This window comes from Calonectris borealis, unplaced genomic scaffold (genome assembly GCF_964195595.1).
Source record: "Calonectris borealis unplaced genomic scaffold, bCalBor7.hap1.2 HAP1_SCAFFOLD_45, whole genome shotgun sequence".
NCBI lineage: Eukaryota > Metazoa > Chordata > Aves > Procellariiformes > Procellariidae > Calonectris > Calonectris borealis.
The window spans coordinates 748,108-774,578 of record NW_027441457.1 but is presented as its reverse complement, the minus strand read 5'-3'; the positions used below and the strand labels follow the sequence as shown (position 1 = coordinate 774,578).

Here is a 26,471-nt window from a genome sequence, read left to right as displayed (position 1 = left end):
CCCAGCCAACCAAGAGGAGAAACCTCCAAAGACAGACACCTTCCCTTTCAGGGAACTCCATCTTGAAAAGCCCCCTCAGAAATGCTGGGGCCTGAGCTGTGAGCTGTGAGCAAACCTGACCCAGGCAGCACCCTCTTGACAGCAGAAGGACCCTGCCCTGCTGGGGCTTGCTCCTTCCACCCACAGCTTCTCCCCACAGTGCCGTGGGGAGCTCCCCGGGCAGGCTGAGTGCTGACCCTGGCAGGCGGCAGAGTCCCTGCCCCAGCACACAGCCCCTGGGGTGCAGGGACCCTGCTGAGAAGGACAGCCCTGGGCACCCCTGCCTGCACACCCCTGCAGTCCCCCCCAGCAGAAGGCAGCCCTCATGCCCTGTCCCTCTGACGGTGCAGCAGGGAAGCCCTGCTCTGCACCATGTCCTCCTCCTCCACACCAGAGAAGGTGTGAGAGACCTCCTGAAATGTCCCATAGGCTGTGGCATGTGCCAGCTTTTGGAGATCTCTCCAGGCACTGCAGCTTCTTTGCCGTGCACCCGGAGACTTACCGTGTCAAGGGCTGTGAAGGTTTCTCCTCCCGTTTATTCTCAGCATCCTCCCAGCCCAGACTGCCTCTAACCTCTCTCTGCCTCGCTCCTCTCCCCTCGGTGCCTGCAGGCAGTGCCCCCAGCCCTGCTCCTGGGCAGAGCTGTCTCTCTGCAGCGCTGCCCGCTTGCCATGAGGTCCCTCCATCCCAGGAGCCCAGCCCAGCTCAGCAGCAGAGGACCAGCCCAAGGCACCACTTGCTCTGCCCCCTCGGGGCTCCCTCCACGTCTCCCTGGGCCTCCAGGGAACCTGCTGGGAAAGAGGCTGAGGAATAACTCATGGTCCCTCTCTCACTCTGCAGAGACGCTTCTTTCCAGCAATGTAATTTCTCCTGTCAGAGAGAGCTGGGCATGAGAATCGCCTTTTCTCTGCTTCTGCTATGAGACAGGAAAACTGGACAGGGACATATCTCCTTCACCCCTGCTGAGGGAAGGGAGTCAGCTGAGCCAATCGAGGCATCTCGTCCAGGGCCTGTAGTCCTGGGGCTGGCAGGGGACTCAGCTCTCACCTCTGGCTGCCACAGCCCCACAGGAGGTGGGATTCCTCTGGCCTCAGGGCAGGTGGGCACAAAAGAGACCCCTGCTGCCTGGGAGCTGCTTGTCTCAGCTCCCATGGTCATTCATGGAGATGGAAGCCAGGAGTGAGCTGTTCAGACTCAACAACCTGGTGACATCTGAGGTGTCAGAGGTGGCCCAAGATACGTGCAGGTAACTGCAAGCTCTCATGGAGCAGTTCATAGAGACAGGGCAGCATCTGGAGGCCCCGTCTTTGAGCTTAGTGGGGAATTCCTTTGGCCAACAGCAGATGCCCACATTTAGGACAACTGAACTTTTCCCTCCTCCTTACATCCAGGGCAGCCTCTTGAGGTAGTCAGGGGACCAGATGTAGTCACTGCCATAGCCATCAGCCATCTTCTCCATTAGCTGTATATACTAGATCGCCATTGCCTGCAATGGCAGATGTCTCATGGACATCCCCACATTGCCTGACCTAATTCAGGGCAGCTACTCAAGGCCAAACACAGGCCTGTGGTGCCACAAGAGGTGCCAGGGCTCTCCAGCACAAGTGCATGTGGCTGGCAGGAACAGCACAGGACCTACGGGAAAGGCATCTGCGTCGAGAGCGGGTGCGAGACAGACACTCCCGATGGCATGTCTGATTGAATCAGGGTCTGTTGGCCAGCACCTGAATCCCGCCACTGCAATGAGGCAGGCTCTGACCCATCTCCATCCAGTCGATGCAGGGCAGTTCATGACAGAAGCCCATCACACCGCCATCTCCACTCATTTGTCCACTCCCAAACTCTGCTGGTTCTGCCTAAAGCCGTCCTTTATTCACCCACTTGATGATACAACCAAGGAACTGTCCAAGGATTTTCACAGCGTTCCTGGATCACAGCCAAAGACATTTTCAGCAGCATCTCTCCTTCTTTGAGATCAGCTTCACCTCCAGCACAGGCTCTCCTGGGGCTGCAGAGACACCACAGGCAGCAAAGCCCTCTCCTGCCAGGACTGCAGAGCCCAGCCTGGCTTTTCTCTGGCCTTGTGGAGAGAAGCGGTTCCTCCTTCTGTGCCTTCCCATTGCCATCTGCCGTCCCCTCCAGCAGGTCTCTGGTCTCAAGCAAAGCATTTGCACACGTTGGGTCTTGGGCACTTGGTACCAGGTTTGCCTGTGACAAGTCTGAGCTTGGCCCCAGTGCTACAGCTGAGGTGCTGCAGCCCAAACGTGCATCAATGCCCTCAGCCTGGGCACAGGCTGGAGGAACTGGAGTCCCACATGCCACAACAGACTTTTGACATTGATGGACTCAATGGCGAGGGGTGGTGGGACAGCTCCCCGGGGTGCTGCCATGGTGCAGAGGGGCTTTTCAGGAGAGGCAGGCTAGGAAGATGGGGAGGGGGATGCCCTCCATCTGAGGCAGCTTGTCATATGTATGGAGCTCCTCTATGGGACATGCAACAGGTTGGGTGAGCTGTTGTGGGTGAAGGTCAGAGGAGAGGCATGTTAGTGTGACAACCTCATGGGAGACCAAGCACCTGCAATCAGGGCAAGGAAGTGGACTAAGCCTTATCTAAGCAAGCCAGGGAAGTCTCCAGATCCATGACCCCAGGTCTTATTGGTGACTTTAATGACCCTGACCCTCACTGGCAGGGGAGCACAGCAGGATGCATACTGTCCAGCAGGTTTCTGGGTGTCTTGGGACAACTTCTTTGCCCAGGTGCAAGGTAGGCCAACACAGGTGCTGCTCACCTGAATCCAGTCCTTGCAAAAGAGGGAGGGCTGATCAGGGATGTGAAAACGAGTGTGAGCCTGGGCTGTAGTGACCATGAAATGGTGGGCTCTCGGCTCCCAAGGGGAGTGAGGAAGGACTGCAGCAGAGGCCAGGTGCTGGGTCTCTAGAGGAGAAGATTTTAGCCTCTTGAGGGGACTTTTGGTGGCAATCCCATAGGCAGCAGCACTCAAGGGCAGCAGAGCTCAGGACAGCTGGTCTTTCAGGACACCGCCTTCAAGCACATGAACTGTCCACACCAATACACAGGCAAACAACCAGCTACCTCAGGACAGAAAATTGGCTACAATGGGACCTCATCAAGAAGCACCACAGAAGAACGAAAGCATGCCGGAGGTGGATGCAGGGACTCAAGGAGGAATTTAGAAATAGGGATGGCTTTAGGGAAGCTAAAGCTGCCCAAGTGTAGACCCTTGCAAGGGGTTCAAGGGCACCAAGAGGAGCTGCCGCTGCTTCAGGAACAGTTAAAGAAGAAACCAAGAGAATGAGTGGCCACTGCTGAATTTAGTAACAGCAGGTGTAGACAGATCTGAGATTCTCTATGTCCTTCTTGCCTTAGTCTCCTCCAGCAAGGTCTCCCAGGCCTTTGTGCCTTGAAGCAGGACTCTGGAGGAGAACAACCATGGGTGAATTTGGATTGAGTCAGGAGTTACTTGAGCAAACTCAATCCTTATTTGTCTATGAGACCGGATAGGTGGCATCCGAGGGAGCTGAGAGAGCAGGCTGATGGCACAGTGAGGCCACTCTCCATCATCTTTGAAAGGACATGGAGACATAGTCCCTGACAACTGGCAGCACCCAAATGCTGCATGCACTTTCTGGAAAAGGCCCAAAGGGTGAGCAGGGCAACTAAAGGCTGTCCCAGGGCACATGCACTTGGATCCCATTTCTGGGTATTGGAAAGAGAAGGTGACTGGATTTACCCAGGGTAGATGGTGCCTGGCCGGCCTCTTTGCTTTCTCTGATGAAATCACAGGATTGCTGGACGTGGGGAGAGCAGTTGTTGTCTTTTACCTGGAAGTCAGCAAGTATTTCAGCATCATTCCCCACAATATTCTTGCATCCAAATTAGGTCATTATGGTCTACATGGGTGAATAAGTAGATGGGTGAAAAACCTGTTGGACATTCAGGCTTGGATGGCTGTGGTCAATGCGTACTACTCTGCCTGGAGGTCTCTAGCTAGCAGGGTCCTGCAGGGGTCTGTCCTGCAATCTGCCCTCTTTAATGCATTTTTAATGATCCAGACAAGATGAGAGAGTGCTTTTTCATGACATTTGGAGATGACAGCACTTTGAGGAGAGCAGACACTACAGTGGTGGGCAGGGCTGCCATCCCAAGGGACGTAGGCAGGCTAGAGGGATGGGCTAATAGGAACCTCATGATATGCAATCAGGACAAATCCAAAGTCCTGCTCTTGAGGTGGACTAAGCCCCTGCAAGGACAGAGGCCCTGAGACTGCCTACATATAGGAAGCAGCTCCACAGGAAAGGCTCTGGTGGTCCTTGGGTAACAGTGGGCAAAACATGAGTCATTCCACAAAGGCGGCCAAGAACATCCTGGGCTGTATGAGCAGGAGCACAGCCAGAGGCAGTGATTCTCTCCCTCTTCTCGGCACATGTTAGACCACATCCAGAACACTTGACCAGGTTTTGGTGCCCCACAATGCCAGAGAGACGTTGGCAAAGTGGAGCCAGTTCAGTGGAGGACCAGCAAGATGGTCAGGGCTAGAGCACTTGCCCTGTTAGGAGGGGTTGAGGGAGCTGGACTTGTTCCAACTGGAGAATGGAGAGCTTTCAGGGGAGGAGGTAACAGCCTTGCACTGCCTACGGTGCGCTTTCCAAGAAGACACTGTAGGGCAAGACACAAGGACAAGAGGCAATGGGCCTCCTTGTTCCTGAGGAGGAAGAGAGGGTCAGGCTTGATACAGGAAGAAACTTTTGATGCATGAGGACGGCCAGACATGGGAAGACATTTTCCAGAGAGTATGTGCTGCCTCCATCCCTGGAAGTTTCAAAGTCCCACAAGGATAAAGCCCTGAGCAATCTGGTGTGACCTTGCTTTGAGTACAATGTTGGTCTATAGACATCTTGCAAGGTCACTTCCAGCTTGAATGAAACTGTCTAGAAATCATCATCAAAGATAAATAGCTGTACTGCAGCCACCTGTGGAGAACAGGTGAATTTGACTCATGAAGGTTATGAATTAAGGAGTGCAACATCTCCAAATAAGGTGAGGGAACTGAGGAGGCGACACAGGGAGACACTGGCCTCTGTCTCCTCATGCCCCCAGCACCACAAGGAGATAAAATCTGGGGTGAAAATAACCCATCAGTTATTTTTTTTTACTGCGCCCAACAGTTCAATAAAAGCATCTTGCCTGTCCTGATTGACCATCACAATACCTAGAGCCCAAGTCAAGAACTGAATGGGCATTTGAATGGACATTTGAATGGCCATGGCCATCACCTTTTTTATTACTGATATTACTCATCCACCCATCCCAACAGCAATGTCCTAACATGGAGACAAGAACATAGTGGGGAATGGTGTTGAAAGCCTGCGAGAAGTCCAAGTAAATGAAACCCACCACTCCTCCCGTATCAGGAAATGTAGTCCTTTCATCTCAGAAAGCAAGGAGGATGGTCAGGCATGATCTCCCCTGGGTTCATCCAGTCACCTTTTCTTTCAGACTCACAGAAATGGAATCCAAAAGACATGCTCTCTGACACACTCCTCACCAAAGTGTGTGTCACAATACAGAGTGACCTGGCTGTGACATCAGCTGGCTCTCTCAGCACCCTTGGATGCAGCCCTGCCAGTTCTGTGGACTGTTAACATCTCAGCTTGCTCCAGTAACCCCTGACTTGATCCACAGCCACTGCTGGTTTTTCTCCTCCAGAGTCCTGCTTCAAGGCACAAAGGCCACAAAGAGCACAAAGAGTGCCTCAGACAGATCTGCACCTTCTCTTACTAAATTCAGCAGTGCCACACACTACTGTTGTTTATTCTTGAACTGTAACTTCAGTGCTAACAGCTCATCTTGATGCCCTTGGACCCCCTTGCAAGTATTAACTCCAGGGGAGCTTCGGCTTTCCTAAACCCCTCCCTATTTCTAAATTCCTTCTTTGAAGTGAGGTCCTCTATCCACACCCTCTCTGCTTCCCTTTTTCTACGGAGATTCCCGACGAATTGCCTGTTTAGCCAAACGGGTGTCCTGAGATGTCCACTTGTTTGCTGGAGTATTGGCATGGAGACTTGCTGTGCTTAGAGGATGCTGCCCTTGAGAAGCAGTTGCACTGAATTCTGCTCCCCTGGAGTGACACTGTCCACCGAAAGTTCCCAGAATGGGCCAAAGTCTGCCACTCGGAGACTGGGCATCTGCACTCTGCTGCTCTCCTCCTTCCTCACTCCCCTTGGGAGCTGAGACTCCGCTATTTCTTTGCTCCTAGAGCCAAGGCTGACAAGGGTGACACAGGTTTTCAGATCCAGGGGAGCATCACATTTGTTGGCCCACCTGGCAGCTGGGCTAAAAAGCTGATGCAAAGAACCTCTAAGCACCTAACAGAGCATTTGCAATGTGTTGTCCTGTGAATGTCAGAGGTGGTGGGTTCACTTTTGGCCCCCGGTGCCCACCAAGCCTCTCTCTCAGCCCCTCCCCTTCTTCACTCACCTTGGTGTCTGCAGGGCTGTTTCTCACATGTTTCTCATTCCTCTCTCTTACAGCTGCTGCACACTGGTTTTTATCTTTCTTCAGTGTTATCACAGAGGTGCCACCAGAATTGCTTATTGGCTCAGCTTTGGGCAGTGGCTGGTCCATTTTAGAGCCAGCTGAAATTGGATTTATCCGACATGGAGTCAGCTCTTGAGCGCTTCTCACCTAGGCCCCCCCTGCAACCCCCCTCACCACTACCAAAACCTTGCCATGTAAAGGGTCGTTAAAGTCCCCAGTAAGATGTGAGGTCATTGATCCCAACACTTCCTCAGGCTGGTTAAATAAGACTTTGTCCCCTTCCTCTCCCTGCTTATAGGTTCTTTCTGTCAGAGCAGAGATGTGCAGGACCTCAGCCGTGGCACCAGGGCTGAGCTCAGATGTGTAACCAAGAAAGCCGGTACCAAGTGCCCAAGCTCCCATGCAAGCAGAAGATTTGCTTCAGAGCATGCCGGGGTGGCTGGCAGGTGGCAATGTAAAGAGGAAATCATAGAATCATAGAATCATACAGGTTGGAAAAGACCTCTAAGATCATCGTGTCCAACCGTCAACCCAACACCACCATGCCCTCTACACCATGTCCCTAAGGGCCTCATCTACACGTCTTTTAAATACCTCCAGGGACGGTGACTCCACCACTTCCCTGGGCAGCCTGTTCCAAGGCCTAACCACTCTTTCAGTAAAGAAATTTCTCCTAATGTTCAATCTAAACCTCCCTTGGTGCAACTTGAGGCCATTTCCTCTTGTCCTATCGCTAGTTACTTGGCAGAAGAGACCAACACCCACCTCGCTACAACCTCCTTTCAGGGAGTTGTAGAGCGCGATGAGGTCTCCCCTCAGCCTCCTCTTCTCCAGGCTAAACAACCCCAGTTCCCTCAGCCGCTCCTCATAAGGCTTGTGCTCCAGGCCCTTCACCAGCTTCGTTGCCCTCCTCTGGACACGCTCCAGCACCTCCATGTCCTTCTTGTAGTGAGGGGCCCAAAACTGAACACAGGATTCGAGGTGCGGCCTCACCAGTGCCGAGTACGGGGGCACGATCGCCTCCCTCCTCCTGCTGGCCACACTCTTTCTGATACAGGCCAGGATGCCCTTGGCCTTCTCGGCCACCTGGGCACACTGCCGGCTCATGTTCAGCCGGCTGTCAACCAGCACCCCCAGGTCCTTTTCCTCTGGGCAGCTTTCCAGCCACTCTTCCCCAAGCCTGTAGCGTTGCCTGGGGTTGTTGTGGCCGAAGTGCAGGACCCAGCACTTGGCCTTGTTGAACCTCATACAGTTGGCCTCGGCCCATCGATCCAGCGTGTCCAGGTCCCTCTGCAGAGCTTTCCTACCCTCCAGCAGATCAACACTCCCGAGGTGTCCCTAAGGAGAGCAAACCCTGCTGTCCTCAGGAGCAGAGAGAAGCAGGGCTGGACTGTGCAGCCCTGGCAGGAGAGGGCTTTGCTGCCTGTGGTGTCTCTGCAGCCCCGGAGGGCCTGTGCTGGAGGTGAAGCTGATCTCCAGGAAGGACAAGGTGCTGCTGAAAGGTGTCCTTGGCTGGACAGGAACACTGTGAAAATCATTGGTCTGTTTCTTGGTTGCATCATCAAAGGGATGACTAAAGGATCTGGGAGAAGCACTGCCTTTACTGGGTAGAGATGGGACAGGACTCGCCTCACTGCAGTTCCTTGAACGAAAGCACTGAACATGCCTGTGGTTCTCTTGGGGTCTGTTACCCATGCTCTGAATGGGGACGGTGGTCCTGCAGGTCTTGTGCTGTCCCTGTTGGCTGCATGCGCTTGTGCTGGAAAGCCCTGGCATCCCAGGTAGCACCTTTAAATTCAGAGCAGCTGCCCTGAAGTAGGTTAGGCATTGTGGGGGTGTCGAGGAGAAACCTGCCATAACTCTCAACGGAGATGTGGTAAAACACAGCTGATGGAGAAGAGAACGAGACTTAGCTCTCCCGATGGCAATGACCTCATTTGTGCAGAGGAACATCTCTGTAGGCTGCCCTGGACATAACGAGCAGGAACAGGTTTCATTGTCCTAAATGTGAGCATCTGCTGTCACTTCAGCTGGCCAAAGGAATGCCCCACCGGCTTCCAAAATTATGTCCCCAGGCGCTGCCCTGTCCCTCTGAATTGCTCCATCCGAGCTTACAGTGACCTGCACGTGTCTTGGAGCACCTCTGGCACCTCAGATGTCACCTGTGGTTTGCATGGGTACAGGAGGTAGAGGAGATTCTCCCTTTCCCTGTCTGGGTGTCCTGTCTCATAGTGGAACAAGAAGAGGGGATTCTTTGACCTAACTCTGTCTCTGAGAGGGGAAATGCTCCTGCTGGAAAGAAGTGTCCCTGCCCAGCGGAGGGAGGAAACATCAGTGATGACTTCAGCGTGTTCCACAGTCTGTTCTCAGGGACATCCCTGAGGGAGCCCACAGGCTGCGAAAGTGCTGCCTTGGTGTCATGGTTTAACCCCAGCCAGCAAAAATAAACCCCACGAAGCCGCTCGATCACCCCCGCCTCCAGTGGGATGGGGGAGAGAATCGGGAGGGCACAAGTAGGAAAGCTCCTGGGTTGAGATAAAAACAGTTTAATAATTGAAATAAAACTAAGTAGAACAGTAAGAATAACAGTGAGAACAACAACAGTAACAGAATACACAAAGCAGGCAATGCACAACGCAACTGCTCACCGACCGCCGACCACGTGTCACGAATGGGGGGTGAGCCCCCACTCACTCCTGGTTTTTATACTGAGCATGATGTCACATGGTATTGAATACCCCATTGGCCAGCTGGGTCCACCACCCCGGCTGTGCTCCCCCCTCCCGGTGCAAGCACCACCCAGCAACAGCCAAAGCATCAATGGGCCATCAACGCTCCTTTCACACCGAACCCAAAACAAAGCACACCCCCCCAAGCTACTGGGAAGAAAGTTAACCCTGTCCCAGCTGGAACCAGGACAATATCCACGCCTTATTCTATACCATCTACATCATGCCCAGGTCTCACATTTTTCCATACATTCCAATTAGTCACCGCTACTTTTCCTGCCTTTTGATGTATACACACACAGGGATATCATTCCCTTAGTCCATGGGCCATCCCTCTAAAACGTCCGTTGAGTTCATTTAGTCCATGACTTCGGGTTCCATCTGTCGTAACAGTCTTGCAGGAGAGATGGTGTGTGGTGTTGGGCTCTTGCATGCGGAGGCCAGTTCTGGGCGCTTCTCCAGTTCTATCATCGTTGCACCTTGCTCAGTTTCTTCGGAGTTCATCCTACATTAATCTGGGTGATTCTTACTGTAATACTGTTAATATGGCATATGGTAACCATAGAGGGGATGACATACAGTACTATGTAATAACTAACATCATACAATTCAGTTCATTGGCTATTTTCACCCAAAATCAAATCCCCCTGAGGTACACACCAGACTTCCCCATCCTTTCACATCACCCACCAAGTGCACCCAGGTCCCTGAGCAAAAGCAATCCGACGGATGGGTTTTCCCTTGCCAGAGGCAGGAGTAACCCAGACTGTCTCCCCCAGCATATTTCTCATATGCACGACAGGGACTTTATCCCCCTCTACAGCACGTAAGGGTTTGGATTGGGCAGGGCCAGCTCAAGTGACAGATCCCCTGGTATTGACTAACCAGGTGGCCTTTGCTAAATGTGTGTCCCAATGTTTGAATGTCCCACCACCCATTGCTCTCAGTGTAGTCTTTAACAGCCCGTTGTATGGTTCGATTTTCCCAGAGGCTGGTGCATGGTAGGGGATGTGATAGACCCACTCAATGCCGTGCTCTTTGGCCCAGGTGTCTATGAGGGCGTTTCGGAAATGAGTCCCATTGTCTGACTCAATTCTTTCTGGGGTGCCATGTCGCCATAGGACTTGTTTTTCAAGGCCCAGGATGGTGGTGTGGGCAGTGGCATGGGGCACAGGGTATGTTTCCAGCCATCCGGTGATTGCTTCCACCATGGTGAGCACATAGCGCTTGCCCTGTCGGGTTTGTGGGAGTGTGATATAATCAATCTGCCAGGCCTCCCCATATTTATACTTCAGCCATCGTCCTCCATACCAAACAGGCTTTACTCGCTTGGCTTGTTTGATTGCAGCGCACGTTTCACACTCATGGATAACCTGTGCGATAGCGTCCACGGTCAAGTCCACCCCTCGATCACGAGCCCATCTATATGTTGCATCTCTTCCTTGATGGCCTGAGGTGTCATAGGCCCACCAAGCGATAAATAATTCACCCTTATGTTGCCAGTCCAGATCCACCTGAGCTACTTCGATCTTGGCAGCCTGATTCACCTGCTGGTTGTTTTGATGTTCCTCAGTGGCCCGACTCTTGGGTACGTGAGCATCTACGTGACGTACTTTTACAACCAGGTTCTCTACTCGGGCAGCAATATCTTGCCACAACGCGGCAGCCCAGATGGGTTTACCTCTGCGCTGCCAGTTGTTCTGCTTCCACTGCTGCAACCACCCCCACAGGGCATTTGCCACCATCCATGAGTCAGTATAGAGAGAAAGTACTGGCCATTTTTCTCGTTTGGCAATGTCCAAGGCCAGCTGGATGGCTTTCACCTCCGCAAACTGGCTCGATTCACCTTATCCTTCAGCAGTTTCTGCAACTTGGCGTATAGGACTCCATACAGCAGCTTTCCACCTCCGATGCTTTCCCACAAGGCGACAGGACCCATCAGTGAACAGGGCATATCGCTTCTCATTTTCTGGTAGTTTGTTATATGGTGGGGCCTCTTCAGCACGTGTCACCTCCTCCTCTGGGGATATTCCAAAATCTTTGCCTTCTGGCCAGTTCGTGATCACCTCCAAGATTCCTGGGCGACTGGGGTTTCCTATTCGGGCCCGTTGTGTGATCAGTGTGACCCACTTACTCCACGTAGCATCGGTTGCATGATGTGTAGAGGGGACGCTCCCTTTGAACATCCAGCCCAGCACCGGCAGTCGGGGTGCCAGGAGGAGCTGTGCTTCAGTACCAACCACTTCCGAAGCAGCTCGAACCCCTTCATATGCTGCCAATATCTCCTTCTCAGTTGGAGTGTAGCGGGCCTCGGATCCTCTGTATCCCCGACTCCAGAACCCTAAGGGTTGACCTCGAGTATCCCCTGCTGCTTTCTGCCAGAGGCTCCAGGTAGGGCCATTCTCCCCGGCTGCGGTGTAGAGCACATTCTTCACATCTTGTCCTGCCCGGACTGGCCCAAGGGCTACTGCCTGAACCATCTCCTGTTTCATTTGTTCAAATGCTTGTCGTTGCTCAGGGCCCCATTTGAAATCGTTCTTCTTCCTGGTCACGTGATAGAGAGGGCTTACGATCTGACTGTAATTTGGAATATGCATTACCCAAAAACCCACAACACCTAAGAAAGCTTGTGTTTCCCTTTTGCTAGTTGGTGGGGACATGGCTGTTATTTTGCTGATCACATCCGTTGGGATCTGATGACGTCCATCTTGCCATTTTATTCCTAAAAACTGGATCTTCTGTGCAGGTCCCTTGACCTTACTTTGTTTTATTGCAAAGCTGGCCTTCAGAAGGATTTGGACTATTCTCCCCTTTCTCGAAAACTTCCTCTGCTGTGTTGCCCCACGCGATGATGTCATCAATGTATTGCAGGTGTTCTGGAGCCTCACCCTGTTCCAGTGCGGTGTGGATCAGTCCATGGCAAATGGTAGGGCTGTGTTTCCACCCCTGGGGCAGTCGGTTCCAGCTGTACTGGACGCCCCTCCAAGTGAAAGCAAACTGTGGCCTGCACTCTGCTGCCAAAGGGATGGAGAAGAACGCATTAGCGATGTCAATGGTGGCGTACCACTTGGCTGCCTTTGACTCCAGTTCGTATTGGAGTTCTAGCATGTCCGGCACGGCAGCACTCAGTGGCGGCGTGATGTGGAGGGATTTTTATTAAATAACGGTCATCCTATGAACATTCCAAGCACTGAGGATTTGTTAGTAATAGTAGAAGGCTGCTAAAGAGCAATTGTAGTTTTAGAGTCTCTGAAGTGATAGTAGAGTAGGAAAAACAGGCTGAGGAATGTAAATATCAGTAGATTAGGTAACGGAATGCAGGCGCAGGAAGCGTTCGCGTGGACACCTGCTTTTGACCAATCTGTGTATGTTAAGATTCGTGTGCTTGCTGACTGTAAACCAATAGAGGATTCGGAGGTGCGCGTGTTAGTGTGGCTAGCTTATAAAAGTAGCGCAATATCTTGAAATAAAGGAGAATGACCATACCCACATTGGGACTCATCATTACTCCGGGAACGCGCTCCTATTCCGACCCCGTGTCACTCCAACATCTGGTAGCAGAGGATGTGGAAACATGCTGGGCTCGTAGCCCAGAGGTCTGGTAGCAGAGACTACAATTCTTCGAGACTGCGGTAAGCGCAGCGAGAGAAGGGGAGTGGGAAACAAGCGACTGGGAGTTGTACTATTCAGTCGCTTAAATAGAATAGATAACGGTGCAGAGTGGCCAACTGCCTCCCAGAGGGTGCGCTGCTATTATGGAGAATGAGGCAGCAGCTGCGTTGCTCGTAGGACTACTCTCTAAGAGAGGGATCGAGACAACGGTGAAACAGCTTATCAAGCTAATTAAGTTAGGACAACGTTTGGGACATTTTAAAGACACTCACACGTTGTTTTCTGTGCTTGAATGGCGGGAGCTGGGAGAACTAATGTGGCAGAAGCTTACTGGAGGTGATAAAAAAATTGGAGGAGGACATTAAGTCTGTGACAGACTTGTGGGGAGACGTACTAGACACTTTAAAAGCTATGAAAGCTGAACGGGAGGTGGCGTGTGCGGCTGTTCAGATGCTGGCTCCGGACCCCATGCCGGAACAGTCTAAGAGCATGGAATCCAAGGCGGGACCTTTCGCGCATTTTTTTGGGCTGCTTGCTGTGAAGGGTATGACGGGGTCCACCTGTAAGGCTGTTGCCTAATTGCGCGATAATGTTGAGCAGGACTTAAAAACGCCCGACAGTCTATGTTCGCCATCTTGCCCGACAATATCATCTACGCCACAGCAGACGGAAGTTGCCGGGGCTGTAGCACAGCAGCAGTGTGAGGCAAAAGCGGAAGAGCAGCCGCTGGGCATGAAGGGGGAGGAATGGCCAGCTCCACCCACCCCCCCGATTCACGGTGGGGAAACGTGCCGCCCTCCTCCCACCGCCCCTCCTCTCCGCCCCCCTTGCCACTCTCCGATGATTCCTCCGGTGCTGCCACACCGCCATCTAGCGGAAAAGAGAAAAATTCGACAGAAAGTATTAATCAGCTGTTAAAAGAGGTTGTGCAACAACTAAAGGACTTAACTACACAGACTCAGCAAAAAGGAGAACCTTGGTCAAACGCCGGTTCGAGAGACAACTTGCCACCCTGTTTCTTCGGACCTACTGCAGCTACCCATCCCGGCCGATGGAGTGGAGTTGTTCGGGATACTATTTTGGATGGACAGTGGGGAGTTGCATCCGACATTGGCCCCATGGCTTTTCCGGTGGTACAGCAAAACGGTCAAGGAAAATGGGAACCGCATGATTGGAAGATTCTACAACAAGCCAAAAATACTATATCGCAGTATGGTGTTAAATCGGAAGCCTCGCGACAAATTGTTATTTGGATTTTTTCTGCTGATTTGATGTGTCCCCATGATTGCCAAAGTCTGATGAGGCTTCTGTTGACACCTACACAGTTTTTGTTATGGGGATTGTCATGGTCTCAGAGGGCAGTGAATGCTGCTGCCCAGCATCAACAACAAGGGGATCCATTATTTGGAATTACAGCTGAAATGCTTATTGGGGGGGGACGTTATGCGGATATCAATGCCCAATTAACTTTTCCTGTCAATATGTTACAGTTATCTTCTAAGCTTGCTTTAGATGCGTTTCTTTCCTTGCCAGGATCGGAAGGCCCTTCTTTCAGCTCGGTGACGCGAGGTGCAACTGAGAAGTATAGCAACTTTATTGATAGGCTTTGGGATGCAGTAATGAACCATCCGGATTTGGGAGAGGACAATAAAAAACAAATGTTTAGAATTTTGGCCTTTGATAACGCCAACAAAACTACCAGGGCCATTCTAGCCAGTCTGCCCAAAGGGGCAGGAGTGGAAGAAATGCTTTCTCGAGTGGAAAGAGCAGGGGTTCAAAACCAAAATGAGTTGATTGCAGCAGCGGTGCAAAGTGCTGTCCAAGAAGTAGTACAACCATTGGCAGCTGTTGTTAGGCAAAAACACTCTCCAGCAATAGTTCAGCCCTTTAAAGGCATCTGCTATCGTTGCGGGGAACAGGGGCATAGCAGGCGAAATTGTCGTGCTCCCGTATGGTGTGATAAGTGTCAAAACAGTACTCATGCTACTAAGGCCTGTTCAGGAAAATTCAAATTGAGCGCGAGGAGAGGCCGCGTGCAGACACAAATGCCCCCTCAGAACAACAGCAGCAATCAGGGTTTTTACAAAAACACTCGGCTGCCACCAAAGGAAGTTTGGGAGTCGACCTGGAAACAACAATAGATTTCACTTTAACCAATACAGAAGTGTGCAAAATCCCTAGCAATGCAGTAGGGCCTTTAGTAGCTGATAGTAATAGGATAGGTGGAATCCTTTTAGGTCGATCTTCTGCAGGAATAAAAGGATTGATCGTAATTCCTGGAGTCATTGATGCAGACTATACTGGTCAAATTCATATTATGGCCTATACAATAAGTCCTCCTCTCTTCATCCCAAAAGGCAGTCAGATAGCCCAGATATTAGCTTTTAAAAATCCTTTAAATCGATCAAACCAAGATTGGGAAGAACGTGGGTGTAAAGGATTTGGTTCTACTGGACCTGCTGTATGTTTCACTACAAAATTAGACCATCGCCCACTCGAAACTGTGACTTTGAGTCAGGAGAACCTTTCAATAAGAATAAATGCAATGTTAGACACTGGGGCTGACATAACTATTATAAATCGAGCAAATTGGCCGTTGCAGTGGGAAATAGAAACCCCAAAGGCATTAATTGCAGGAGTGAGAGGGAACTCAGCCCCATATATAAGTAGTAAACCGGTTCAAGTGAGTTTCCCAGAAGGCCAGAGGGCAACACTGAAGGTCCATGTTTTGTCACTCCCTGGAAATTTGGAAGCAGTAATTGGACGTGATGTTCTCAGTCAGATCGGGGCAATGCTGATTACAAAGCATTTTTAGTCATGGGCACTGGGGAGCAATCGCCCAACCCACCGTTAACATGGATCTCCAATGACCCTGTTTGGGTTGACCAGTGGCCCATGACTAAAGAGCGATTGCAAATAACTAAACAACTGGTATCCGAACAACTTATAGAGGGACATATCAAACCGTCTGTCAGTCCATGGAATACTCCTATTTTTGTCATCCCTAAGAAAAGTGGGAAGTGGTGTTTACTACATGATTTGAGGAAAATAAATGACCAAATGTTGCCTATGGGAGCCTTACAACCTGGAATGCCATCACCTAATATGTTACCTGAAAATTGGCACATACTTATAGTTGATTTAAAGGACTGCTTTTTCACAATCCCACTGCACCCTCAGGACACTCAGAGATTTGCCTTTTCCATACCCTCGATAAATAAAGCAGCACCAGCAGAGCAGTATGAGTGGGTGGTACTTCCACAAGGGATGAAAAACTCTCCTACATTGTGTCAATTATATGTCGCCTGGGCACTGCAACCAATAAGAGAAAAATGGCCTAAAACTATCATCTATCATTATATGGATGATATTTTGTGTTGTCAACAAATTCCTTTTGAAGCGCATCATATACAACAATTAACAACCATGCTAGCAGACAAGGGACTTGTAATTGCACCAGAAAAGATCCAAAGGTCTCCACCTTGGAATACCTAGGGTGGATCATTGAACAGGCAAAAATTCGTCCTCAAAAAATAGCACTAAAAACTCCTCTTAAAACATTGGCTGATGTGCAAACGGTCTTAGGCGACATCCAATGGGTTCGCAATTGCACTGGCATTACCAATGCAGACATTAAACCACTAATTGAATTACTGCGAGGCACTCAGCCTGCAGCTGAAATTCATATGATGGACAAACATCATGTAGCCTTACAGCACATTATAAACAAACTTACTATAGCCTGGACTGCAAGAAGAATTCTTGAACTGCCACTTTCTTTGCTTATCTGTAACACCGAAGAATCACCTTTTGCCGTTATATGTCAATGGCAAAACAAGAAGGGGGAGATGAAGGGACAACAGGGAATTAACTCTGTGACTGCCATTGACAACAAGAGTAATGATAACTTGCCAAATTCCTCCCTTTTTCAAATTTTGGAATGGGTTTTCTTACGGGTACAACCACGTTGCAGTATACAAACTCGTCCTGAAGCCATAGGGGAATTAATCCGAAAAGGGAGAACGCGAATTATAGAGCTGACAGGACAGGAACCAGCAGACATCAGTATTCCTGTTAACGCTGTAGATTTAGAATGGTGGATACGTCACATGCTGGCCATTCAAGAATCTCTGTTAGGATTTAGCGGAAAGGTGCACTCTCAGCAACCTCAAGGGAAATTGTGGCAGATTCTAAAATGAAATCAGTGGCTAGAAAAACCTAAAGTGATTGTTAGCCCGATACTCGAGGGGTTGACGGTATATACAGGTGCGGGAAAACGTTCTAGACAAGCTGCATGTGTATGGTGGGAAACAGATCAATGGTGCAAAAAGATTTTGCAAGGGCAAGCTGGAGATACCTTACAGACTTTAGAATTAATGGCGGTGGTATGGGCGTTAGGGAACTGGCTTGATCATCCTTTGAATGTGGTGACTGATTCTCTATACGTAGCTGGGCTTATACCAAGAATTCAAGACGCGCTGATTAGGGAAACAAATAATCCTCAGTTAGGGAAACTATTTATTCAATTAAGATCGACCATCTCCCAGCGAGTGGCTCCGTGTTGTGTTATTCATATCCGTAGCCATCAATGGGAGTTGGGTTTAGGACAAGGCAATCAGATAGCGGACAATCTTGTCAGTCCAGCGTGTCATGTACCACCTGTAGATAAATTTTTACAAGCTAGGCAGGGTCATGAAATATTTCATCAAAACTCAAAGGGTTTAAGAAGGCAATATGGGTTATCAGAAAACGAAGCTCGCTCTATCATACAGGCCTGTCCCAAGTGTGGAAATCATGGACCTGGAATAGGGCTGGGCGTTAATCCAAAAGGTCTCAAGGCTTTAGAGCTCTGGCAGACTGATGTAACTCATATCGCTGAATTTGGGCAGCTCAAATATGTGCATGTCACCATAGATACCTTCTCTAAAGTAATATGGGCCACGGCTTTATCGGGTGAGAAGGCTCATCATGTGTGTAAGCACCTCCTTGCTTGCTTCGCAGTGTTGGGTGTACCAGAACAACTGAAAACAGACAATGGCCCTGCTTACACCAGTCAGAAGTTGAGAACCTTTCTGATGAGATGGGGGGTCAAGCATATTACTGGCATCCCACACTCACCGACGGGGCAGAGCCTTGTAGAACGCACGCATCAGGTATTGAAGGACTATCTAACAAAGCAAAAGGAGGAAGAAAAGGACCCGCAAATGAGCCTGCATAAAGTCCTATTTACCCTAAATTATTTGTGTCTGATGGGAGACAGAGAAGAGCCATCGATTATAATATATCACCAAAACCTTAAGTTTAACTCTCATACAACGCTTCCGAAACTAAAAGTAATGTATCGAGACCCAATCACTGGCATGTGGCTGGGCCCAGTTTCGGTAATATTTAATGGAAGAGGATACATGTGTGTTTCCACAGATAAGGGACCAATAGGGGTGCCTAGCCGAGCAGTGAAGCCTGCACTTTCACAAGAAGAGGTTACCTGGGCAAACAAAACAGATCAATCTGCGTTTTGTTTTGTCTCTTGCTACGGCAACAGAGCCTTTCAGAACTTGTTTGGTGGGCCTGGTTTCCGGGTAGAAGAGTTTATGTGTTGCATGAACCTATCCGATCATGGTGAGTCTACACATAAACAATTACAATGGTTAAAAAACCATGTAAGCATGATACCACAAAATCATGGCATTTTAGATGAATGGCTCATGAATATTTTTAGAGAGTTGCTGCAATGGCTGATAGCTTTGTTAAAAGAAGGCTTGCGTATATTGATTATCATCTTAATATTGTGTGTATGCTTTTGTATTGCTTTTAGTTGTATAAAAAAGGCTGTATCGAAAGTAGTAAATCAGGCTTGGATTGTTCAAAAACAAAAAGGGGGAATTTGTGGAGGGATTTTTATTAAATAACGGTCATCCTATGAACATTTCAAGCACTGAGGATTTGTTAGTAATAGTAGAAGGCTGCTAAAGAGCAATTGTAGTTTTAGAGTCTCTGAAGTGATAGTAGAGTAGGAAAAACAGGCTGAGGAATGTAAATATCAGTAGATTAGGTAACGGAATGCAGGCGCAGGAAGCGTTCGCGTGGACACCTGCTTTTGACCAATCTGTGTATGTTAAGATTCATGTGCTTGCTGACTGTAAACCAATAGAGGATTCGGAGGTGCGCGTGTTAGTGTGGCTAGCTTATAAAAGTAGCACAATATCTTGAAATAAAGGAGAATGACCATACCCACATTGGGACTCCTCATTACTCCGGGAACGCGCTCCTATTCCGACCCCGGGTCACTCCGACAGCGTCACTTCGTTCAGGCCACGGTAGTCTACTGTTAGTCTCCACTCTCAATTGGACTTTCGCACTGGCCATATGGGACTGTTGAAGGGTGAGCGAGTCTTGCTGATCACTCCTTGGCTCTCCAGTCGACGAATCAGCTCATGGATGGGGATCAGGGAGTCTCGGTTGGTGCGGTATTGCCGCCAGTGCACTGTTGTGGTAGCAATTGGTACCTGTTGTTCTTGGACAACCCCAGAACAGAAGGGTCCTCCGAGAGACCAGGTAAGGTGGACAGCTGTTTAGTTTCCTCTGTCTCCAGGGCAGCTATACCAAAAGCCCACCGGTACCCTTTTGGGTCCTTAAAATACCCTCTCCTGAGGTAGTCTATGCCAAGGATGCACGGAGCCTCTGGGCCAGTCACAATGGGGTGCTTCTGCCACTCGTTCCCGGTCAGGCTCACTTCGGCCTCCAAGACAGTTAACTCTTGGGATCCCCCTGTCACTCCAGAAATACAGATGGGTTCTGCCCCTTTATAGCCTGATGGCATCGGGGTACACTGTGCACTGGTGTCGACGAGAGCCTTATATTCTTGTGGATCTGATGTGCCAGGCCATCGAATCCACACAGTCCAGTAAACCCGGTTGTCCCTTTCCTCCACCTGGCTGGAGGCAGGGCCCCTCTAGTCCTGATCATCATATTCGCTATCCACTTCTTGTAAGTATGAGTCAGAAGTCCCTTTGTTAAGGTCGGAAGTGGAATCAGCCCTTCTACTCTGTCTGGGGAACTCACTGGAGACTGGAGCAGCAGTTTTCCTGGAAGAACCCCCTTTTGTGGTTGTTTTTCCTTGCAACTCATGTACCCGTGCCTGTAGGACTGAGGTAGGTTTTCCATCCCACTTCCTCATGTCCTCTCCATGGTCATGCAGGTAAAACCACAGGGTGCCCTGGGGTGTGTACCCACGATGTCTCCTCTCTTGAGCAGAGGGGCTTGCTCCTAATGGCTGAGACGCTGGCCTGTCCAGGGGGGGAGCAGGACATATCCTCTTTGAGTTGCTGGACCTCCTGAGACAGTTTCTCCACAGCAGAGACACAGGCCCGTAGGGAGGAAGAGAGACTTTCTTCATATTGCCGGAGTTGGCCAGCCAGTTCATCCACTGTTTGTTCCTCTCCATCTCTCCAGGTCATTATTGCCAATGAGTTTGCATGTGACGCTGGTGCGCTCCGTACAAACTTCCGCCACATGGGTCGGGTGCATTTGACTTCATCTGGGTCTTTGGATAACTGCTCGTTGTTCAGGTCATCATAAATCACTTCCAGCACAGCTAATTCTCTCAGGTACTGGATACCTCTCTCCATGGTGGTCCACTTGCCTGGGTGACATATAACATCTTCCTTGAAGGGATACCTTTCCTTCACACCTGACAGGAGTCGCCTCCAGAGGCTGAGGACTTGTGCCCCTTGTCCAATTGCTTTGTCAATGCCCCCTTCCCTAGAAAGGGATCCCAGCTGCTTGGCTTCCCTACCCTCTAATTCCAGGCTACTGGCCCCGTTATCCCAGCATCGGAGCAGCCAGGTGACAATGTGCTCGCCTGGACGACGGCTGAAGTCTTTTCGCATATCTCGCAGCTCACCCAGAGATAGGGATCGGGTGGTCACCATCTCATTTACGGGTTCTGCCTCCTCCTCCTCCTGTTCTCGTGATGGCCCTGGTTCATCTTCATCCCTTACTAGACGAGCTGATTTTCTTGTGCATTTTCTTTTTTGTATAGGGGCGACTGATACCGGCACAGGTTGGTTCTCTGTCGCAGGGGGCGGAGTAGCTGCCGTGCCTGCCCTGGGGGGCGAGGGAGCCGCTGTGCTTGCCATGGGGGGTGGGGTAGCCACAGGGCCTGTTGCTTTGTCATCAGCTGCAGAGACGTTTCCTTCCCCTTGGGGGTTCTGAGTGGTGTTAAACAGGGCTCGGGAGGCGTGGGCCAGGCCCCAGCACATTGCAGTGATTTGCGTCTCCCTAGAATGGCCAGGGTGACAGCATACTTCTTCCAAATATTCTACTAATTTTTCAGGGTTCTGCACTTGTTCAGGGGCGAAGTTCCAGAGCACTGGGGGTGCCCATCGCCCTAGGCATTTGCCCATGCTATCCCACTCGCCCTGCCACTCATAACTATCCAGCCTTGGGGCAGATCTCTGGATGACATTCTTGAATTGCTTACTAACCTTGGATAAAACCACAACAATATTCGCAAGGAGCACCAAAAGATGTATCTTAATTGCCCAGGGATGTTCAAGGTACTGGCAAGTTATTTTAACAAAGGAGATGACATCATAAAGGAAGGTAGCGAGGGTGCCATTCTCTATGTCCTCCATAAAAAATCTCTCGGAGGAGAAGGTATAATTGCTAATGGTCTCCATGAGGTGGTACCCAAAATGCAGAAATGGCTTCATTACGAATCCCAAATACCAAATAACCCCCAATGCCAGCGTTTTGGTAACAAATCTCCCAGGCAAAACATCTTTAATCACTGCAGAGCACAGCAGACTACAAAACCCAACTCCAATCTTTAACAGGTACAGCAAAAACAGGAGCATGGCGCAGAATAAATTAATATGTTAACAGATATAAATTCCTTAATATGTTCTAATTAAACTGTTGTTATCTCAACCCTTCACTGCCCCACGTTGGGTGCCAAAAAGGACTGTCGTGGTTTAACCCCAGCCAGCAAAAATAAACCCCACGCAGCTGCTCAATCACCCCCGCCTCCAGTGGGATGGGGGAGAGAATCGGGAGGGCACAAGTAGGAAAGCTCCTGGGTTGAGATAAAAACAGTTTAATAATTGAAATAAAACTAAGTAGAACAGTAAGAATAACAGTGAGAACAACAACAGTAACAGAATACACAAAGCAGGCAATGCACAATGCAACTGCTCACCGACCGCCAACCACATGTCACGAACGGGGGGCGAGCCCCCACTCACACCTGGTTTTTATACTGAGCATGATGTCACATGGTATTGAATACCCCATTGGCCAGCTGGGTCCACCACCCCGGCTGTGCTCCCCCCTCCCGGTGCAAGCACCACCCAGCAACAGCCAAAGCATCAATGGGCCATCAAGGCTCCTTTCACACTAAACCCAAAACACAGCACATCCCCCAAGCTACTGGGAAGAAAGTTAACCCTGTCCCAGCCGGAACCAGGACACTTGGGCTGGTCCTCTGCTGCTGAGTTGGGCTGGGCTCCTGGGATGGAGGGAGCTCATGGCCAGCGGGCAGCGCTGCAGAGAGACAGCTCTGCCCAGGAGCAGCTCCTCTGCAAAGCGCAGCAGGGCTGAGGGCACTGCCTGCAGGCACCGAGGGCAGACAAGAGAAGTCAGACTTTCAATGCAGTTGAGAGCACACCGAGGGAGAAATCTCCACAGCCTGTGACACAGTAAGTCTCTGGCTGCAGGGCAATGCAGATCAGTTCCTGGAAGTGTCTCCCAGACCTGGCACATGCCACGGCTGACAGGAGCTGTCAGGATGGCTCTGCTGGCTTTTCTGGGGTGGAGGAGGAGGAGGATGTGCTGCAGAGCACGGCTTCCCTGCTGCCCCCTCAGAGGGACAGGGCAAGACAGCTCCCTTCTCCCGGGGACGGCTGCAGGGCTGTGAAGGCGGGTGTGCAGCCAGGGGTGCCCAGGGCTGTCCAACAGCCCAGACCAGCAGAGCTGGGGACAGGGAGATGGCTCCTGGCAGGAACAGCTCCAAGCAGCAGAGAGATGGGCAGGGGTGAGAGGGAGCTGCTGCCAGAAACACTGGGCAGGGGGATGTGGGCACCTCCCTGCCGTCCCTGCGGTGCAGACACCTTCTGCTGCACAACCCCTCCCTGGTCTCCTTTCCCACCCTAAGCAGAGCCTCTGCCCTCAGGCCCATGGGCTCTCGGGCATGCGTTGCCCCTGCAGCAGCCAGAGCCCAGAAAAGGACAAACCCCTGATTTCCACCTGTCTTTGCGTGTCCCTCCTCCCTTGGCAGGAGCATTGTGGCATTCCACTGCCATCCCCTCCTGCCTCTGCTGCCCTAGTTCTCCCCGTTGGATTGGCTGAGTCAGTGCGGGGGGGTGGACGTCGGGGGTGGCAGGTTCAGCTCCTGTTCAGACACCCACCCTATGGGTCCTGCTACGCAGACGTGTCCATGGGAGCAAAGAGCCCAAGTCTCCTCCGGGCAGCTTTGGGACATTGAGCTATTTCCCTGGGGCGTCCTGCTGGGCTGCAGGGTGCCCTCCAGAAGGGCACAGCTCTCCCGTAGTACCTCTGTGCTACCTAGGATCCCCATGGGGAAGACACTTCGGTGCTAAGACTGTGGAAATGCTGCTGGGCAGCTGTGGGTGGGCAGCTGCAATGATCCCTCGGTGTCCCAGCCTGGGAGGGGGGAGATGAGATCCTCCTCAGGTACCCTGAGAAAAGGTGAGGAGCATCTCATCTCCTCCTTGAACCTGCATTCCTCTGCTCTCAGCAGGGTCCCGTTTCTTTTAAGGGGACAACCTGAGTGGGACCATCCTCCAGCTCCAAGGTGCCAGCACAGGGCAGCTGAGCACAGGGCTGATGGGCACAGCAGCTCTCCTCTCTCTGCACTGAGGGACCATCCCTTTGCCTCTCAGGACCCACAAGATTTCACCTGGAGTGCATTAGAAATGGCAGGGATTTCAACCATCCACAACCACTCCTAAATGTGGCAGGTGCAACTAGAACAAAAGAAACAAACCAAAATCCCCTCAGCTCCGTTCTGCAGTTGGGCAAATTCCAACCAACAATGCCAAAAAGCTCCTTGCTAGATCATGAGTGCATTTAATTTGAGATCACCCTGAGTTCCTAGTTCCCTCTCGCTGCACAGCAAGAAGGACTTCTCGGGAGCACATTACAGTGTCCCTGCTCCCAGTGACCCCCTCAGTCAGAAAAACCCAGAGCTCAAGTGCAGGAGCTGCAGAGAGGTCTTCCTGAAAAGAGAGTCTGAGTGTGGGGTTGCAATGAGACATGCAATAGGTTTTGCTCAGAGAAGTCTGCCCTAACTCAGTACTGCCTTTTCCTTCTCAACAGATAACCATAACGAGAGGAAGCAAATGTCCAATGGCAGCTCCATCACCCAGTTCCTCCTCCTGGCATTTGCAGACATAGTGCAGCTTTTGCACTTCTGGCTCTTCCTGGGCACCTACCTGGCTGCCCTCCTGGGCAACGGCCTCATCATCACCGCCATAGCCTGCGACCACCGCCTGCACACCCCCATGTACTTCTTCCTCCTCAACCTCTCCCACCTCGACCTGGGCTCCATCTCCACCACTGTTCCCAAAGCCATGGCCAATTCCCTCTGGGACACCAGGGACATCTCCTACGCAGGATGTGCTGCACAGGTTTTTCTGTTACTCTTTTTCATTTCAGCAGAGTATTTTCTTCTCACTGTCATGGCCTACGACTGCTTGTCCTGGCTCCAGCTGGGACAGGGTTAACTTTCTTCCCAGTAGCTTGGGGGATGTGCTGTGTTTTGGGTTTAGTGTGAAAGGAGCCTTGATGGCCCATTGATGCTTTGGCTGTTGCTGGGTGGTGCTTGCACCAGGAGGGGGAGCACAGCTGGGGTGGTGGACCGAGCTGGCCAATGGGGTATTCTATATCATGTGACATCATGCTCAGTATAAAAACCAGGTGTGTGGGGGGACTCGCCCCCCGTTCGTGACACGTGGTCAGCGGTCGGTGAGCAGTTGCATTGCGCATTGCCTGCTTTGTGTATTCTGTTACTGTTGTTGTTCTCATTGTTATTATTACTGTTCTACTTAGTTTTATTTCAATTATTAAACTGTTTTTATCTGAACCTAGGAGCTTTCCTACTTGTGCCCTCCCGATTCTCTCCCCCATCCCACTGGAGGCGGGGGTGATCGAGCGGCTGCGTGGCGTTTATTTTTGCTGGCTGGGGTTAAACCACGACACCGCTACATTTGCAATCTGCAACCCCCTGCACTACGGGACCCTCCTGGGCAGCACAGCTTGTGTCCACATGGCAGCAGCTGCCTGGGCCAGTGGGTTTCTCAATGCTCTCCTGTACACGGCCAATACATTTTCACTACCCCTCTGCCACGGCAATGCTGTGGACCAGTTCTTCTGTGAAATCCCCCAGATCCTCAAGCTCTCCTGCTTAGCGGCCTACCTCAGGGAGGCTGAGCTCGTCACATTTAGTGCTTTTCTATTTTTGGGGTGTTTTGTTTTCATTGTGCTGTCCTATGTGGAGATCTTCAGGGCCGTGCTGAGGATCCCCTCTGAGCAGGGACGGCACAAAGCCTTTTCCACGTGCCTCCCTCACCTGGCCATGGTCTCCCTCTTTGTCAGCACTGCCATGTTTGCCCACCTGAAGCCCTCCTCCATCTCCTCCCCATCCCTGGGTCTGGTGGTGGCAGTGCTGTACTCGGTGGTGCCTCCAGCATTGAACCCCCTCATCTACAACATGAGGAACAAGGAGATCAAGGACACCCTGTGGAAACTATTTGAACACGGACTACCGCAGCATCAATAAGGTGTCCATCATCCTTAGGATGATCCTTCACTGTCTTGTGCTCCAGGCATCTGATCAGCCCACACACAGCCTGGCTATTAGCTCACTCCTGGGCTCTTCTTTCCAGGTGAAGCCCCTCCAAATTGAAGTCCCAGTGGTGGCTCTGAGGTGACATGCTTCTTGGTGTCAGGTCTGCTCCAGAGGAGATAGGGCCGAGCAGGGTACCCATGAGCGTGGCCTGCCCTCCTGCCTGCCACAGCAGGGCGGGTGGCTGTAACAGAGGTGTCCTCAGAGCCAGCACCCAGACAGGTCCCTTTCACCCTTTCACCTCAGCCCTCCCTTTTTGGATACAGGCCATTGATGGCTGACTGGGGCTGGACTCTCTTACTCACAAACAAAGCAGAACTGGATGAGGATGCCAGTGCTGAGGGCAGCCATGGCTGCAGTGACCATGGCAGAGAAAAAAGCAGACTCACAGCCTTGGACTACAGGAGAGCCGATTTCAGCTGGTTCAGCATCTGCTTGGCAGCATCCTGGAGATTCAAGATCCACGGAGCCCTCTTGGATCTTCAGGGACAACAACATCAAAACCCAGAAATACATCAGTCTGATGTTCTGGGAGTTAAGCAGAGCCTAGCTGGAGGCTGGTGAGGATGAAGAGGGATCTTCTGGCTGAGGAGTTCAAACACCAGAAGGCATTGCACAAGGTTGGAAGAGGGAACAGGTTGTCCAGGAGGCAGCTAGAGACATGGCC

General features: G+C 51.1%; 1 protein-coding gene across 1 annotated transcript; it reads left to right on the top strand.

The window, feature by feature from the left end:
• Positions 1-1,199: 1,199 nt before the first annotated feature.
• LOC142076388 (olfactory receptor 14A16-like) lies at positions 1,200-25,738 on the top strand. Its single transcript, XM_075138690.1, has 4 exons — positions 1,200-1,285; positions 2,730-2,803; positions 24,277-24,660; positions 25,170-25,738. Exons 1-4 carry the CDS (start codon positions 1,200-1,202, stop codon positions 25,736-25,738), a joined length of 1,113 nt encoding a protein of 370 aa, XP_074994791.1.
• Positions 25,739-26,471: the final 733 nt, after the last annotated feature.